Here is a 19,801-nt window from a genome sequence, read left to right on the forward strand (position 1 = left end):
TTTTTTTTACCAAGCCTCAGATAGATGAGTATATCTAAATTTCACTTGATACCATTTGAGTTTATAGTATATGAATTTTAAAATGTTTTCTAATGCAGCATTAAAGTGTCATTTATTCTCTGAAGCTTCTATTCCCCTTTCTATAGTTTTTAATGTTCTGTATTGCTATTATGTATTTTATACAGTCCATTGTACATGACATAAATATTTAGGAGATAATACATAGGATACTGTGAAAAGAAAGTATGATCCTTGATTGGGGCAGCTAGGTGGCTAAGTGGATAGAGTGCCAGTCCTGGAGTCAGGAAGATTCATCTTTCTGAGTTCAAATTTGGCCTCAGACACTTACTAGTTGTGTGACTCCGGGCAAGCCACTTAATCCTGTTTGCCTCAGTTTCCTCATCTGTCAAATGATCTAGAGAAGGAAATGGCAAACTACTCCAGTATCTTTGCCAAGAAAACTCCAAGTGGGGTCATGAAGAGTTGGACATAACTGAAAAACAACTAAACAACAATAACAACAAAAAGTCCATGTTTATTTTTATAATGGTATGAAAACATTTTATGTGTGTGTATGCATGTGTGAGTATATATGTGAAATCTGTGATTTTTCTCCAACAGACCTTATCTTTAGTCATATATTTTTATATATAATATATGTAATATATAACATATACATAATAATATATAAAGGAAATGACATTTTCATTCCTTTTCACAGCACCCTTACCGTGCTACTGCTAAATGTTTAAGTCATTAAAGTAATGTGTATGTATACAAACACAGACACACACACGATTACTTTTGTGGTCTGTTATTGGCAATAATAATATGGGCTTTTTGTGATTAGGTGCAGATCCAAGTGAGAAATACCAAAGCTTCTTTTGACAAGTTAAAGATGGATGTTTGTCAGAAGGTGGACTTACTTGGAGCTAGTCGCTGCAATTTGTTATCCCACTCACTCACTACCTACCAGGTACCTATCTCCATGGTCAGCATGTCCTTGCAGTAAAGAGGAGTGGTGTGCTTTGCTGTGCTTGGCTTGCTATTATTACACTTTGGCATAATTCAAGCCTACAACATATCTCTTCTCTTTTGTAGAAGGAAGCCAATCCTCTGTCATTACAATGGGTTACAAGTCTTAGCATGGATTACCCAAAGCCATGACAATAAGTAGCATGATATGAAATTAGATAGCAATAACTAATATTCGTTAAAATTTCCATTTAGCACAGTAGGGAAAATAGCAGTTATACAGAAAAAGAATAGCAAACTGGTGGAAAGGAAGCCTTTTTTGGCCCCGAGGAACACACGCGTACTGCTGAGTCACTCAGGAATCCACGGCTGGACATAACAAATTAGAGCTTTATCTCTTTTCTGTCCAATATACCAAAAAGAACCAAAAGAGAGGACAACTGGATGGAGAAGTAAAGAGCTGGGGTAATCCATTTCTAAGTAATTAACTGAGTGTTGACTGGCAAACAGATGACTTTTTTTGAAAGGGCATGTGGCACATACATGTGTATGTGTGCTCATGCCTGCAGTATGTTGCATGTGTGCATGCAGTGTGTATGAGCCTTTGATGAAAGAGTTTAGCTGTCAGTGTGACTTTTCTCACCCTGACTAGTCATAAGCACATGCATTCATATGATTATACATGTGTTCCCCTTCTGTAAAGATTGATGATTTTAGCAATTCTCTTCTGGATTTCTTGGAAGATGTTCTAATCTGTCATTTTTCCTTCTCTTTTTTGTATACAATTACTTTTTAGGAAGCTTTTGAGCAGCTATTTCTACAGTACATGTACCCAGAAGTTAATTAGTACTATTTTGAATTGCTTTGTTTATTGCCAAAATTTTGAAGGACTAATAATAAACTTAATCGGTTTTCTTGGAATTGTTCATCCATTATGATAGTGAAAAAAACAATGCTAACAAAACATTTAAGCTAAGTATGACTTTAATGTCCTCTTACCTCTTTCTTCAGAGAACACTGCTTGGATTCTGGGAGAAAACAGCTCGAATGATGTCCAGAGTCCATGAAGAATTTACAGGCGTCCGTCCGTATGATTTTGTGGCGCTCAAGGTGAAGTTTTCTTGATGTTATTTAATGTGGTTTGGGGGAATATACAGAAATTTATCTTTGAGCTTTTTTTCCACCTTTGTTAGACCAGAGATCGTTTACTTACACTTGCCAACTGGTCTAAGCAAATACATCTGAGCACCACTGGAGAGCCAGTGTGATAAATAGATAAAGAGGAAGAAAGGAAGGGGGGCAAAGACAATTACAAAGAAAGTGTGGAAGAGGAAAAAGTAAGAAGGAAAAAAGTATAAAATAATAAAGTGGTTTATGTGTTAGTCAATACTGTAGTAGCATCCCACAGAGCTCTTTCTGGGTTTTAAAAAAAATGAAACGCATTCCCTCCCATTATTATTGTACCTCTGATATACCACACCCCATTTTTTAGGAATTTCTTTGAAAAGGAGATGCAAACTATATGGTCTGCTTAACCCATATTAATTCTGTACCATTAAGTAATTCATATTTGCATGTTAAAGACATCCATAATAGGGGAGTATGTGTGTTTGTGTGTCTTTATTCAGTATTTATGAATCATCTATTATTTGCACAGTACTGTCCCTAGAGGAGATACAAGTAAGACCTGATCTCTAACCTCAAAGAGCATGCAATCTTATACAGATGTGCAGGGGAAGGAAGGGAGAAAAGCATATACATAGATTAATATAAACTGTCATGTTCAGTACATAAGAGGAATGCCAACTGTTAGATCAAGCATCTTTCAATATTCAGCACCTCTCCCTCCATATCTTCTTATTTTGCACATTCTCACATGAATCCTCCAGAAAAGAGCTATCTGATGTGCTGAAGACCTTCCTCTAGACTTTTTTTTTTACATTCCATGGGTCCTGATCCAGCATTTGAGCTCTCCATTGCATTGCACATAGTAGGCACTTAAATGCTCCTCGGGTTGTACTGTTGGATGCATCTGTTATTCTTTACTCTTACTACGTGACATCCCTTTAAGGTGGCTTTTTGCCCTGATAAATACAATGCTTCTTTTTGGTAATTAATAAACAACAATAGAATCTCATATTTTCTTTACTTTTCATTAAAATATACAAAAATTATCAAAAGATACTCCTTGCCCTTAGGGAGCTTACAATCTAACAGGGGAGACGCGTAAACAAATATATACCAAGCAAGGTATGTATAGGATAAATAAGTCATTCACAGAGGGAAAACAGTAGGATTAAGAGGGGTTGGGAATGACTTCCAGTAAAAAAATGGAATTTTAGTTGGAACTTAAAGGAAGCCAGGGAGGTCAGTAGTCAGAGCAGAGGAGGGAGAATGTTCTAGGCATGGGGGACAGCCAGAGTGAATGCTGGAGAGATGGAGTGTCCTGTTCAGGGAACAGCCAGGAGGCCCTTGTCACTGGAGTGAAGAATACATGGTGGAGAATAAGGTATGAGAAGACCGGAAGGGTAGGAGGGGGATAGGTTATGAAGGACATCGAATGCTAAACAGCATTTTGTGTTGTGTTGTAGAGGTAATAGGGAGCTACTGGAGTTTATTGAATAGGGGTGACATGGTCACACCTGCTTTTTAGGAAAAATCATTAGTGGTTGAATGGAGGTTAGATTAGAATGGGGAGAAACTTGAGGCAGGCAGACCTGCTGGCAGGTCAGATGAGTAATCCAGGTGTGAGGTGATGAGGACCTGCACTAGAGTGGTGGCAGTGTCAGGGGAGAGAAGGGGGCAGTGATAGAGAAATGTTACAAAGGTAAAATCAACAGAAATTGGCAAGAGTTTGAGTATGAGGTGTGAAAGATAGTGAAGAGTCCAGGATGACTCTTGGGTTGTGAGCCTGAGGGACTGAAAGGTTGGTGGTGCCCTCTACAGTAATAGGGAAGGTAGGAGCACAGGAGGGTTTAGGAGGAAAGATAATGAGTTCTGTTTTGGATCTATTGAATTTAAGATGTCTACTGGACATCCGGTTCAAGATATCTGAAAGGTGGTTGGAGGTGTGAAATTGGAGGTCTGCAGAGAGTCTGGGGCAGGATAGGGAGACTGGAGAATCTCAGCATGGAGACTGTAATTAAATCCATAGGAACTAATGAAATTACCAAGTGAAGTACCACAGAGGGAGAAGAGAAGAGGGCCCAGGACAGATCTGGGAGAGATATAGAGGGTATAATCTGGGTCAGAGAGGTAGGAGGAGAACCAGGAGAGAGCCATGTCCCAAAAACCTAGGAAGAAGAGAGTATCGGGGGAGGATGAGCAGTGGGGGCCATGAGAATGAGGATTGAGGGGGGCAGCTAGGTGTCGCAGTAGACCTTGGGCAAATCACTTAACCCTCATTGCCCTGCAAAACAAAAACAATAACAAAAAACAAAGAGAATGAAGACGGAGGAAAGATCATTGGACTTGGCAACTAAGAGATCAATTAGTAATGCTGGGGAGAGCACCATTAGAAAAATAATTCAAGCAAAATCTCCCAGAAATACATCACTATACATTTTCCACAATTGTTTCCAGTATCGTGGTTTAGAAAGTATTGTTTTATTTGTATGGGGGAAATGATTCCTTTATATATTTTAAATTTGATTTCTTATCTTAGCGACTCAAAGAGTCTCCAAGCAAGCTTCCCGAAGAACACAAAGATGACAAAGTAGAAAACAATCTTCTTACTGCTAATTTTGACAAGTAAGCAGAAATATTTTTATATAGTATTATTGAATACCATTTTGATACATTGTCACTTCTATTTCTGATGCCTTTTTTTCTGATGAACATTAAATATTTATTCTATAGCCTCTTAAGTTTCAGTTTCAAGATAATAGGCAAAAAACCCATCACTAGAGACCACAAATTGGAAGGATCACCTTGTGACCCAAACTGGGGGCTCTCTATGGGAGAACTACTATGGTTAGAATTTCATAATGGCTAAAAAAGATAATAAATAGCTGAGCTTAGATACAACCCTTTGTATCATTATAAGGGCAAGACAGTTGAAGCTAAGATTAACTGGGCTGGAACAACACCTCTTCCTACTTCAATGGGCTTTATGTTGTTCTTTTTATTTTCTTTTAAGGCTTCCCTTCATGAGCTTTCACCTAGTTAAATACCTGCAACCTTGTAATGCCCACCTATTGCCACTCTCTATTGTTCTGTTTGGGAGAATTCAGCCCCTGAGTAGGTTCTATTTGAAGGACTAGGAACTGAACCATCTTCTCTATGGTTTTCCTGTTTTATCCATGTGCCCCACCTTAATCTTTTTTCCTGTCTTCTCCCCATAATTCTGAGTGTGTGCTTTCTTTTTTGTTTTTTTGTTGTTGTTTTTTTATTTTTTTTTAGTGAGGCAGTTGATGTTAAGTGACTTGCCCAGGGTCACACAGCTAGTAAGTGTTAAGTGCCTGAGGCCAGATTTGAACTCAGGCACTCCTGACTCCAGGGCCGGTGCTCTATCCACTGTGCCACCTAGCTGCTCCGTGTGCTTTCTTTTTTAAGAAAAAACAAACACCCTTACACACAATCATTAAAAACTACATTTCACATTTCAAAGTATGGGTTTAATTTCATGGTTTTGACTCAGTCTGTCAAATAGAATTTTTGATACAAAGATTACTTTCTTTATAGAATGTAAGAAAATATATAATGCAGAACCATTAAAGATCTCACTTTTTGGAAATTCAAAGACATTATTTTATTTTTTTTTCTTTTATTTTTTTTTCTTATTTTTTTTTTAGTGAGGCAATTGGGGTTAAGTGACTTGCCTAGGGTCACACAGCTAGTAAGTGTTAAGTGTCTGAGACCAGATTTGAACTCAGGTACTCCTGACTCCAGGGCTGGTGCTCTATCCACTGTGCCATCTAGCTGCCCCAATCAAAGACATTATTTTAAGGGAATCTATTGGACAAAAGTTTCGTAGCACTTTTCCATATCTTTCCATTTCTCTAATCCACACATTTTTAACAGAAACACAGAATTTTAAGAGTTGGAAAAAACCTCAGAGGGTGCCTAGTCCAACCTTTTTCTTTAACAGTTCTTTTCAAAAGAACTATCTATATTCAAAAGACTATCTATATTTAAAGCTTTATTGTAAGAAAGATGGGCTAAACAATCTCCTTATTTCACCAACTGTGTGAAGAATTTTGAGCAATCATTGCTTGAAAGCAGTTGATCATAGAAACAGAAATATTTATTTAGGAAATTCTATCCTTACAGTACCTCTACAAAATATATAAGTGATCAGCAATGAAGGTTAAGTGACTTGCCCAGGGTCACACAGCTAGTGTCAAGTGTCTGAGGCTGGATTTGAACTCAGGTCCTCCTAAATCCAAGGCCAGTGCTTTATCCACTGTACCACCTAGCTGCCCCCTTCTTTTTTTCTTTTTGCAGGACAATGAGGGTTAAGTGACTTGCTCAGGGTCACACAGCTAGTGTCAAGTGTGTGAGACTGAATTTGAACTCAGGTCCTCCTGAGTCCGGGGCTGATGTTTTATCCACTGTGCCACCTAGCTGCCCCCATGATCAGCCTTTCTTGAAAATACTTAGGGAAAATCTCCTACATGATGAAGCAAGTCATTCTACTTTTGAATAGCTCTAATTATCAGGAAATTTGTCCTTACTTTGAGCCATATCTGCCTTTCTGCTACTTGTATCCATTATTTCTACCCTTAGACCAGAAGGTTGAATTCTTCCACGTGTCAGACTTTCAGATACTTAGAGTTCTTATGTGTCCTTTTACCCCCAAGTCTTCTCTTCTTGAAGCTAATTATCCATATCATTAATAGTCAAATGGTGTGATCTTTAAACCATCCACTCTATAGGTTGCTCTAATCTAGATGTTTATCAGTATCATCCATGAAATGTGGAAGCTACAATTCAACGAAATATGCCACGTGTGGTCTGGCCAGGGCAGCATACAAAGGAATGATCATCTCCTAATTCTGGACATTATGTTTCTTTTAGGGCAGCCCAGCTCTTTTTTTTTCTTCTTTTTTTTTGGCAGGGCAATGAGGGTTAAGTGACTTGCCCAGGGTCACACAGCTAGTAAGTGTTAAGTGTCTAGGCTGAATTTGAACTCAGGTCCTCCTGAATCCAGAGCTGGTGCTTTATCCACTGTGTCATCTAGCTGCCCTCACATCAGCTTTTTTCTAGCTGCCATATGACACTGTTGACTCAGATTGAGTCTGCATTTCCCAACAATCCCAGATCTCATTTAGATAAACTGATGTCAAAACATGCTTCCCCCATCTTGTACTTATGAAGTTGATTTTTTAAAAAAAATCAAAGTGTAAGACTTCACCTTTATCTCTCTTCAATTTTTTCTTACTAGCTTTGACTCAATATTCATCAAGATTTTGGGGAACCTGTTATCCAGCATGTGAACCATTTCTCCTTGCTGTGTGTCATCTGCGAATTAAAAAAATATGCCCCTTATGTTTTTATCCAAATAATTGATTCAAATATTAAACATCGCAGGACCAAGCATACCTTGGGGTACTTCTTCCACGTTGATTTGCCGCCATTAATGACAATTCTTCATATCTCTCCATTTGAGCATTTCTTAATCTGTTTGATTTTATTGTCTAGCCCACATCTTTCCATCTCCTCCACTCAAATAGCATGAGAGAATTAGTCAAATGCTTTGGTAACAATCTTTTAACCAAAATCTTTTCATGTTTTTGTTTTGGCCACTCAGGCTGATTTTGTTGGATGAGGAAGCAAGTGAAAAGGGAAGTGAAACAGGTAAGATGACAAATCGAATATACTCTTTTTCATGATCCTATTTAAATGATATATATTTAAAGCTTCGTGGTAAGGAAGATTTCCTAAATAATCTCCTTATTTTACCTTCTCTTTGAAGAATTTTGACCAATGTTCTCCTGAAAGCAGTTGATCATACAAACAGAAATATTTGTTTAGGAAATTCTGTCCTCTTAGGACTTTAAATGCTATTGAATAGAGAACTCGATAAATACAGGCTATATTATTATGATTTAAGCTTTGTTAGATATTTTGTATGATTTATACTTTTATCGTAATGCCACGATAACTTAAAAGAAATAATAATGTGACACCATTGCCATCATAAAAAATGATTGGTCTAAGGCAGTGCTTCTTAAACTTTTCCCATTCTCAACCTTTTTTGCCCAAGAATTTTTTACACAACCTGTGTATTTTGGTATATAAAATGGGTTTACATAATCTTTTACTGTTTTCTCACATTCACATTCAGTTATGCAATTCCATATATGGTCAAGACCCACAGTTTAAGAAGCTTTGGTCTAAGGTCATATAGCTGGGAAATGTCAAAACCAGGATCTGAACCCTGGGCTCAAGCCAGTGTTTTACTGCTATATTATTGTATATGCAAATCAATTGGTTACCACATAAAGCTATAAATAACTGCAATATTTTCAAGCAGTAAGCATTATTATTATTTTTTTTTTTGCGGGGCAATGGGGGTTAAGTGACTTGCCCAGGGTCACACAGCTAGTGTCAAGTGTCTGAGGCCAGATTTGAACTCAGGTCCTCCTGAATCCAGGGCCGGTGCTTTATCCACTGTGCCACCTAGCTGCCCCCAGTAAGCATTATTTAAACAATAACCCTGTAGTAAATTTCTAATACAATAATAAAGTAGATGGATGGGTAAGACATCTGAGCAATGAGAAGGCTGTGGGGGAGGGGGTCAGCTTCTCCCAAATGCCTTCCCCACTCTTTAACTGCTACTCAAATCCATCTTCATCCTACCAAGAATATGGAGGGAGAAAATGCAAAAAATGAAGTCAAAAGATCCACCTGGAGACATGGAAAGATAGTTACTACTGTTCCTACCTGGGAAGCATTTGACAGCCGTGACAGTCAGAGCTCGTACTAATCTAGATAGGTGGATGAGATGAAGCAGCATCATACAGACAGAACATACAAGATACCAGAAAGAAGTCCAAAATTGTTATTCACCAAGACATTACTATAAAGCTATAGAATTATAAAGATAATGCCCAAGACCAGCACTGTACCAGACCCTAGAGCCATATAGCACTTACTGCTTACCCTATCAGTTGTATACAACTCACCACTCATTCTGCCCCCAAGCCAGAAAAGTAAGCAGTGACGAAAGTGGGTCCACCTTAGCCATGCACAGGGATGGTCATACCCTGGATCTCACCATTACTCACAAGTGTTCCACTTGATTAAACAAAAACCCCTCATATTCCTCTATCTAACCTTTATGCCTTATCCCTCCTAAACTAGTTCTTTGCTCCCATCAAGATCTGCAAACATTCTATTCTTTGGCCCTTTCTAAGGTCCTTACCCTTCTTCTGAGTTCCCTTGCCTCTGTGATGTTTAAAATCTAAATTGTGGTCACCTTAAATTAGAAGCTTTAAGGGGCAGCTAGATGGTACAGTGGTTAAAACGCTGGCCCTGGATTCAGGAGTACCTGAGTTCAAATCCGGCCTCAGACACTTAACACTTACTAGCTGTGTGACCCTGGGCAAGTCACTTAACCCCCATTGCCCTGCCAAGAAAAAAAAAATTAGAAGCTTTAGCACCAGTCCTTGGGCATTAAACATTTATTAAAGCATACAGATATTCCCATGGAGTTCAGAAAGTTAAGAAAAAAGCCTATTTAGCCTAGAGTTCCAGCCTGGTCTGGTTCTTCCTCAAGTCCTCTGCCACAAGCCTGCTTCAATCACGAACTCTCTCCAGCAAACTGATTGTGGAAGCTTTTTATAGGTCTGGAACAGAGGCGGGCCTTACACACTGCTTCAAGCTGATTGGTTGGCATCATCCAAATCCATTGGTTCTGAAGGTGTTCTCAAGGTGTGATTACAATCCAGTTAACTTGAAGTAGGCTAATCAGCAGTTAATCACTCTCACTTGATTCAATCAGTCTAGATTAATCTCCAGGTGGGTCTTTGAGTATCTGCTAAATCTCATTATTTCATCACACCTCCCTTCCCAAACTCAACCCTTTAACTCCACACTATCCTCTGCTCTTGAGTCCCATCACTTTTCATTCCCTGTTAAATCCCAGCCCTAGATAATTCCTACCATACACTTCCAGGGCAGCTATGTGGCACAGTGGCTAAAGCACTGGCCCTGGATTCAGGAGGACCTGAGTTCAAATCCAGCCTCAGACACTTGACACTTACTAGCTGTGTGACCCTGGGCAAGTCACTTAACCCTCATTGCCCCCCCCCACAAAAAAACAAAAAACAATAAACCTACCATACACTTCCTCTCTTGCTAAATACATGCTACTAAACAGAGCTTGAGGAAGTACATAACCATGCTGACCAGTTACACTACTAATGTATGTTATTTAACTCCATTTGGGCTCTCATTGAAGTGAGGGAACCTTTTTATTCTTTCCTAATTGATTTCCTTTCTCACTCTCCACAGAAGCTTTTCCAAACTCTCTCTTCTCCTTAAGCTTCCCTTATCCTTCTCATTTATCCTTCCCATACCAACCTCTCATCTGGGGACCCTGTCTCTTATTTAACAAAAGAATTTGTGGGTGTTAGCTAAGAGTCCCCTTTTCTCTCCTCTTCATCTCAAAATTCATTATTGATATCATCTTTCTCTAATGTCTACCCATCTTGCCAGTCTCTTTTTTCCGTTGGTGAGTTCCTCTCAGGGCCATCAATTTTGGACACGAACTCATACAGCCTTTCTTCTCTTCCTGGTTGTGTTTCTGACTTTCTGTACTTCAACATTATGCTTGTTGTAGTCCAACCCCCAAAACCCCCTCAAACTCTTGGGGGCTCCTCACCCTGGAACATGCTACCCCCTTTCTCCTCTTGGTGAGTTCTTCCCAGGGCCTGCAATTTGGAGAGGATCCCAGGGTGACCAAGTTTCATTCTCCTCCTGGGTTTCTGGCCCCTATGTAGATACTTTCATTCTCCCCACCTACTCCAGCCAGCACCCTCCCTTCCTTTTTGGTGTCTCGTTGTGTATCTTCTCCCATTAGAAAGTAAACTCATTGAGGGCAGAAGCTATCTTTATTTTAAGCATAGTCCCTGGCACATAGTAGGTGATTGATAAATACTTGTTGCCTCGCCTTACTTTGCTGTCAGATATTGAGGTGGCCTTTCTTCTTGCTCTTTATCCCTTCTCTTCACATCTCCAACAGTCAGTGCCTCCCCCCCCAATCATTACCTGTCTGTCTCTACTTTTCAATTAATCCTTATGTGCTGGCTCCTCTACTGCCTTCAAAGTTCCCAAGTCTCCCCCATCCTTAAAAACCATCCTTTACTAGCTCTTCCCATTCCCTTGTGTTTTCATTCTGTATCTCTCCATTTTAAAAACAACTTGCCAGAAGCAGCAGTTTGTTCTTGTTGCCTCTGCTTACTCTCTAGCTCCTTCCTCAGCTCTTTGCAGTCTGCTTTCCAACCTCATTCGTTCCCAGTGATGTTGTAATGTCTCGTTCTGGCTGTCTTAGCTCAGGTTTCACCCTTCTCGATTTCACTGATGCACTTGACGCTTTGGACTCTCCTCTTGGATCTTCTGTCCCATCTGGTTTCCCTCTTGTCTGTCTGGGCATTTCTTCTCAGTCTTCTTTTCTGGCTCATCATCCATACAATATTCTCTAACTCTGGGTGTTTCCCAAGCTAGCAGCCTCTACCTTTCAGGGTTATTATAAAGAGCAAATGTAAAGTGCTTAGCATGGCACATGGCCCCTAGTAGGCGCCATAGAACTATTTATTCCTCTCCCCTTCCCTTACAGAATAAGCTTCTTCCCCCATGATCACTTTCTTCAATAGGTCCCATTCACCCCATTGTATTAATCCCTCCTGTTTTCTTTACTTCTGTTTCAGCCCCACCTTTTCTACTTCTATTTTCCTGTAACACTCTTCTCTTTTTTTTCCTTTAATTTTATTTCTTTCAGCAACAGTCCATAAACAAGCATTTATTAAGCACTTACCATGTGCCAGGCACTAGGCTTACTGTTGGGAAAACAAATACAAGTAGAAGAAAGTCTCTGACTTCAAGGAGCTTATATTCCAAAGACAGTACTTACGGTTTTTTTTTGGGGGGGGGGCAGGGCAATGTGACTTGCCCAGGGTCACACAGTAAGTGTCAAGTGTCTGATTCTGGATTTGAACTCAGGTCCTCCTGAATCCAGGGCCAGTGCTTTATCCACTGTGCCACCTAGCTGCCCCCCAGTACTTAATTTAAAAAAAAAATATATATATTCTATTTGTTTTAACCAACCAAGAATCACCTCACCTTCTTAACCCAACCCTCCACCCCCAATTGAGAACACAAGAAAAACAAACCTATTACCAACATGTATAGTCCACCAAAACAAAGTTCAACATTGGCCGTGTCCAAAAGAAATTTGTCTCATCCTTCATTATGAATCTTTCTCCTCCCTATGAGGAAGTGTGTAGTATGTTTCATCATTACTCCTTTGAGATCCTGGTCAGTCACAATACTGATGAGTTCAGGCACAATAGTATTCCGTCCATTTATACACTATAATGTATTTATCCATTCTCCTATTTAGGGGCACCCCCTCAGATTTCCGTTTTTTGTCACCTCAGGAAGAACTTATAAATATTTTTGTACAAAAGTTTGTTTTGCTCAAGAGTAATACCTCCCTTTAATTTCCCCTCCAATTTCTCCCCTTTTTCTCCTATTTGCCTGTTGAATGCAGTAGATTTCTGTACCCAACTCTGTGTGTTTTTGCATTTTTTCTTCTTTTGACCAGTTCAGATGAGAGTGAGCTTCAAGTCGGGCATACTCTCCATCCCCTCCTTCTTGTCTGTGTAGATGTCTACTTGTGTACACTGATTATGTGAGATAATTTTCCCTGAACTTCCTTTCCCTTTTCCCCAGTGTATTCCTCTCCCTTTCTCTTTCCATTCTTTTCTAAAGATCATCAAAACATAAGAGAACTACTCCTAGGCCTTGTCCTATTGGATTCGCTCTGTGACCCCTGATTGTGATAGCGTTGAGTGTTAGCATTTTATCCTTGGTTAGACCTTTATCATTGTTTCTTTTTTTTTTTTCTTGGTGAGGCAATTGGGTTAAGTGACTTGCCAGGGTCACACAGCTAGTAATGTTAGTGTCTGAGGCCAAATTTGAACTCAGGTACTCCTGACTCCAGGGCCAGTGCTCCTGTCCACTTGCCACCTAGCTGCCCCTCAAACCTTTATCATCTTAATTCACATTTACATTTTTATGTCTTTTTACACAACTGTGTTTTAAACTTTAGAGTTGCAAGTTCAGTATTTCTTTTCATCAGGAATGCTTGGAAAATCCTCTAGTTCATTAAAGACCCATTTTGTCTGCACTCGGTTGTGGTAGGTAATTAGTCTTAGCTCTAAGATAGTATCCTTTGCCTACTCCAAGTTCTTTCTCCCTGTTCAATCATGTTGTGATCCTGATTATGGATCCTTGTACTTTAAGCACTTCTGGCTGCTTGCAGTATGTTTTCTTTGACCTAAAACTCTGGATTTTGGATATGTTCTGAGAGTTTTCATCTTGGAATTTTCTTTCAGGAGGTAACTGTTGGATTCTATTTCCCAGGGCAACTTTCCTCTAAGATTTCTTGATATAGGTAGGATGTGTAGGCTCACTTTTTGGTCATGGAGTTCAGATAGTACAATGATTTAAAATTTTTTTTCTCCTTTATCCGTTTTCCAGGCCAGTTGTTTTTACTCTGTGATATCTTATACTTTCCTCTATTGTTTCAGTCTTTTGTCATTGTTTTGATATTTCTTGTTGTCTTGTAAAGTCCTTGGCCTATATTTGGTCCATTCTAGTTTCCATGGAGTTTGTTGCTTGGACAAGATTAATTGCTAAGGTATTGATTTCCTTTCCATTTCTTTCTTCTCTACCTCTCACTTCTTTGCCAATTTTTCCCTCTAGTGTTCTCATTCTATTTATAAAAATATTTTAACTCTTTTTTCCTCTTAAATTCTAGCTTCATCTTTTCCAGAAATACTGGTAAAGTCTGCCCAAACTGTGTTTTTCTCTGAGGCATATCCTGTCTATGAAGTCATTCTCATTTTCTGTGTTTGTATCTTGCATGTCCCTGCCACCATAAGAGCTCATTATAATGGGGTTATTTTTTGTTTGCCCATTTTTCCAGGCTATTTCCCAACTTTGGACTTGATGTTAGGGTTTGGCTGTGCCACACTTCTCAGGGAAGGTCTGTACTGGTTTTTTGAGAGTACTGAATACTGTTATTCCAGAATCTCCAGAACAAGCTGGGGATCTACAAGTTTTCAGTGCTCCCCACGTGGTCTGATCCATGGAAAAGTCTGGTTGCTCCTCCCTTGCTCTGAGCTTTTAATTTCCTGACCTCGGTTTGGGTGTGTGTAAGAGTTGACTGCTGCTGGATTTGGCCTCTAATAGCCAACTGGAAAGATCTTTTGGTTCAGTGACAGAATTGTGGGCTCTCGTTTGGTCTGGGATTTTAGCCCTGGTTATTCCTCTTCAGTCTGGGCTATGCTGGAATTGAGATCTCACTCTGCTCCTAGGCATGAGAAGAGCCATGGCACTTCTGGCTTCTGAATTTCTTCCTTTCCATAGTGTCTCCCTACCCGGGAACAGTATCTCTCTTCCTAGGTCTCTTTCTCACTCTGCTGGGAACAGAGTAGTGGGTGATAAAGCTTTTTTGCTTCACAGTACTTTGGTATGGGCCCAGTCATGCCCTTTTCTTGGTCTGGGATTTCCTCTTGTCCTGGTATTTACAACTTCTCCCTGGACACTGGCATGTGTGAGTAGCATGCCTCTGGTCTGACCCTATCCCCAGTATATGCAGATCTCCCTGCCTCCCTATGCCAAGCTGGACAGTGGGCTAGACAAATGACTTACTGTGTCTTTTTCTGGATTTCCCCTTCAGGATTCTATCTGGTACATTTTCTATTTTTCTAGCACTATATAAATCCTTCTTTATTTCCTTCCTTCTTTCTTTTTTTTGTTTTTTTTTTGTTTTTTTTGTGGGGCAATGAGGGTTAAGTGACTTGCCCAGGGTCACACAGTGTCAAGTGTCTGAGGCCGGATTTGAACTCAGGTACTCCTGAATCCAGGGCCGGTGCTTTATCCACTGCGCCATCTAGCTGCCCCTCCTTCTTTCTTTAATCCCTCCCTCCCTTGTTGAGATTCTTCACCTTTAGTTCCTCTAGTTGAATTTTTAAATTAACTTTTCTAAAGCTATAAAATAATCTTTTGCCAGTTTGGTTGGTACAGAACTGTATAATAAAATTAATTTAGGTAATAATAATAGCTAGTATTTATATAGCACCTACTGTATCAGGTACTGTGCTAAGTGATTTACAAATACTATTTCATTCGATCTTCATAATAACAGTGTGAGGTAGAATACTATTATTATCTCTATTTTATGATTGAACTGAGGTAAACAATGGTTAATTACTTTTTCAGGCTCACATAGCTAGTATCTGAGGCTGGATTTAAACTCAGGTCTTCATGACTCCAGACCTTGCAGTCCATAGGGATAGTATTGTTATTTTTATTATATTGTCTTAGCCTACCTATGAACAATTACTATTTCTACAGTTCTTTTGACCTGGCTTTGTATTGAGTGCGTTATAGTTGTGTCCATATAGTTCTTGTGTATGTTTTCTAGGAAGATCCCCAAATATTGTATACTTCCTGTAGTTATTTTAATTGGAATTTCTCTTCACATCTTCCTACAGGATTTTGTTGGTTATATAAAAAACATTCAATTTATATGAATTTATTTTATATCCAGCAACTTTGCTAAAATTGTTTCAATTAGATTTTTTTAAATTAGTTTTTAGTTGACATTCTAGGATGCTCTAAGTAACTTATGATATTATTTGCAAAAAACTGATCATTTTGTTTCTTCTTTGCCTTTACTTAGTCCTTCAATTTCTTTTTCTTCTCTTTCTGATATACCTAGCAACTGCAATACTATATTCAGTAGTAAAGATGATCATGGATATCTGTGTTTTACCCCCATATTATTGGAAATTGGAAATCTAGTTTATGATTGTTACAGATAATACAGACTTTTGGGTATAGATAAATACTTTTTTTGTTGTTGCTGATTAATCATGTATGATTCTTTGTGACCCCTTTTGGAGTTTTCTTGGCAAAGGTACTAGAGTGGTTTGCCATTTTCTTCTCCAGCTCATTTTACAGATAAGGAAATCGAGGCAGAAAGGGTTAGGTGACTTGCCCAGAGTCACACAGCTAGTAAGTGTTTAAGTGTCTAAGGCCACATTTGAACTTGGGTCCTCCTGACTCCAGCACTGGCATTGTATCTGCAATTTTACTTAGTTACCCCTTGGATAAATCCTACTTATCATATTAATGAAATCTCTTTTTATTCCTTTCAAGTTTTTTGTTGTCATTAACCAGAATGAGGGTTATATCTTGTCAAAGGCTTTTTCTGCATCTATTTATATAATCATATGATTTATCTTGTTTTTGTCATTAATTTGGTCAATTATGTTTATAATTTTACTGATGTTGAACCAGCCCTGAATTCCTGGTATACATCTAGCCTGCTCAAAGTGTATAATCTTCGTGATTTGTCACTGTAGTCTCCTTGCTGATATTCTATTTAAAGTTTTTGCATCCAGTATTAATAGATATTAGTCTATAGTTTTCTTTCTCTGTTTTGTCTTTCCCTAGTTTTGTCATTAAGACCATATTTGTATCATAGAAGGAATTTAGTAGTGTCCTTTTCCTATTTTTTCAAAGAGTTTATATAATATTGGAATTAATTGTTCTTATAATATTTGACAGAATTCACTTATAAATCCATCTGGTCCTGGGGTTATTTCTTTGGGAGTTCACTTATGGCTTGCCTAATTTCTTTTTTTAAGATTGAGCTAATTAAAATTTTATGTTTCTTGTTTTGTTAATTTATGCATTTCATATATTTGTAAACTTTTTATCTGTTTTTACTATCTTTCCAGATTTTTCTGAAACCATCACTTTCATCATTTCTCATAACACAATAGTATTCAGCCATTTCTCATTTGATGGACACTCCCTTACCTTTCAGTTCTTTGTCCTCCAAAGAATTTGCTACAAATATTTTTGTACGCTTAAAGTTTCTTTTGCTTAGGACTAATCCCTCCTTTAATCAACTTTTCCTCTTATTCCCACTTCCCCCTTTCCTCTCCTGACCCTGTTCCTGATCTTCTGGACTTCAGACTCATGCCTCTACTTCTGTTTCATCCTGGAATTTCCCTAAAGAATCTGGGGCCTCCTCGACCTAGAATACCCTATCTATACTGCAGCTTGTCCCTCTACAAGTCCTGCCCCCCTTCTCCCATTGGTGAGTTTGCCCTGGAGCCTTCATTCTGTGATGGGGTCCAGGCTGGCCTGTTCTCCTTTCAGTCCTGTTTCTGACCTTGTAGACTTGAAAATCATGTGCTTCTGCTGGGTGCCTACATTCCTATCCCTTCTTTTCAGCTCACTTTTGTGTGTTATTTCTCCCATTAGAATATAAGCTCCACCAGAGCTGGGACTATCTTTCTTCCTCCTTATATAATATTCCCAGCACTTGGCACAGTGCCTGGTACCCAGTAAATGATTAATAAATGTTTATTGTCTTTCCCTGACTTTCTCTTGATATTCTAGGTCTTTTCTTTTTCCAAATGAATTTTATTTTTTTTTAGTTCAGTAAAGTATCTTTTTGATTCTTTGATTAATATTGAATTAAAACAAATTATTTTTTGAATGATCTATTTTTATTATATTGGCATAACCAATCCATGAGTACTCAATATTCCTTGAGCTATTTAAGTTGTTCTTTATTTCTTTAAGGAGCATTTTACAATATCAAATTTAAAGAATTATTGATTTTGGAGAATGTCCCAGGCCATCTAACTACACTTGGTTCATTGTATGAGAATGTGAGCATGCAAATTTGCCAAGATGTGGATAAAACTATCTCCACCTATTAGTATATGAAGGAAGATTTAAAGAAAGAGAAGACAGTTTAGACTACACTGTGAGTGTAGGCTTATCTTTAGGTATCCTAGGTAACTATTAGGTATTTAGATATTTAGTAATTTTTAAATTTAAGAATTTTTTATTTTTATTGATATTCTATTACTATATAACAAAACACAATCACATTTTTCTTATTCTTTGCTGTTATATTACATTAGTAAGGAGATTAAAACTTATTTATTTTCAATTGTGTATTTCCACCGGAACCAATTTTATATTCTTTCACGTTCATATAGCATAACTTGTCCAGACATTCCTAAATTTATGGACACCTCCTCAATTTCCACTGCAAAAGTGCCACTGCAAAAAGAGATGTTATAAATAACTAATCCTTCCTTTAATCTAGCCTCTCTCTTATTCTCCTGATTCCCTTAATCTCTTTCCCTCCTAGTTCCCCTGGGGCAGCCCATGTCATGGTCCTTTTGGAGAATGAAGGACAAATACTAACAACTGAAGACCTGCCTCCTAGTTCCCTGCTGAGTGAAATGTGTGCCTACCTTTGTATGTGTATCAGTCGATGCTCCTCTCTTTTGATTAGGTCAAATGAGTGTGAGGTTCAAGTGTCTCCCACTAGTCCCATCCTTTCTTCCTTTATGTGTACTTGTCACACCCTGATTATATGAGATAATTTTCCCCTATCCTTCCTCTCCCTTTGTGTACCCTAATATATTTTTCTCTTTTTCCTTTCCATTCTCTTTGTAAAGCAGAAGCACTTCTAGGTCCTGTCTAATTAAACTTCCTCTTTGACCCCTGATGATGATAGGGTTCTGAGGGTACATGTGTATTATTTCTCCATATTAAAATGGAAGCAGTTTATCCTTGTTTAATCCCTTACGATTGTACATTTGTGTTTACCTTTAGTATTTGCTCTTTTTTTTTTTTTAGTGAGGCAATTGGGGTTAAGTGACTTGCCCAGGGACACACAGCTAGTAAGTGTTAAGTGTCTGAGGCTGGATTTGAACTCAAGTACTCCTGACTCCAGGGTCGGTGCTCTATTCACTGTGCCACTTAGCTGCCCCTTAGTATTTGCTCTTAACTCTTAGGTTTGCACTTCAAAGTTTCTTTGCAAATCCTCTTCTTTTCTTCAGGGATGATTGGACAGTCATCTATTTCATTAAAGGTCCTTTTTTCCTGTATAGGATCATAGTTTTTCTGGGTAAAGTGATTCTTTGTTTTAAGCTTCTATCCTTTGCCATCTGGACTTCTAAGCTTTCCATTTAAATCTTGTACAGTCCTAATTGTGGCTCCTTGGTACTTGAATTCTTTATTCCTGACTGCTTGCAGTATTTTTTCTTTGACCTAAAAGCTTTGGATTTTCATTGCAATGTTCTTGGAAGTTTTACAGGTTTCTTTCTTTCAGGAGGTGATTGGCAAATTCTTAAGAAATCTGGGCTTTTTTTTTTTTTTTGGTGAGGCAATTGGGATTAAGTGACTTCCCCAGGGTCACACAGCCAGTAAGTGTTAAGTGTCTGAGGCCGGATTTGAACTCAGATCCTCCTGACTCCAGGGCTGGTACTCTATCCACTGCATTACCTAGCTGCCCCATGGGCATTTTTTTTCTTTCTTTCTTTTTTTTTTGTGGGGCAATGGGGGTTAAGTGACTTGCCCAGGGTCACACAGATGGTAAGTGTCAAATGTCTGAGACTGGATTTGAACTCAGGTCCTCCTGAATCCAGGGCTGCTGCTTTATCCATTGCACCACCTAGCTGCCCCCCATGGGCATTTTTTTTAATGATTTCCTGACATAGCATGTCTAGGTTGGTTAGTTTGTTGGTTTTGTTTTCATTTTTGGCTATGGTTT

At 38.6% G+C, this 19,801-nt stretch overlaps 1 protein-coding gene across 3 annotated transcripts in view; it reads left to right on the top strand.

Annotated features, from left to right (window-relative positions):
- ICA1L (islet cell autoantigen 1 like) overlaps positions 1–19,801 on the top strand; it is an 81,670-nt gene that overhangs the window by 36,736 nt on the left and 25,133 nt on the right. For all 3 annotated transcript variants that reach the window (XM_043997179.1, XM_043997177.1, XM_043997178.1), the window contains 4 exons: positions 851–976; positions 1,987–2,085; positions 4,640–4,725; positions 7,727–7,773. In XM_043997179.1, coding sequence (XP_043853114.1) covers positions 851–976; positions 1,987–2,085; positions 4,640–4,725; positions 7,727–7,773 — 358 coding nt within the window. The remainder of the gene's footprint in view (positions 1–850; positions 977–1,986; positions 2,086–4,639; positions 4,726–7,726; positions 7,774–19,801) is intronic.

This window comes from Dromiciops gliroides, chromosome 3, assembly GCF_019393635.1.
Source record: "Dromiciops gliroides isolate mDroGli1 chromosome 3, mDroGli1.pri, whole genome shotgun sequence".
In the NCBI taxonomy this organism is placed as follows: domain Eukaryota; kingdom Metazoa; phylum Chordata; class Mammalia; order Microbiotheria; family Microbiotheriidae; genus Dromiciops; species Dromiciops gliroides.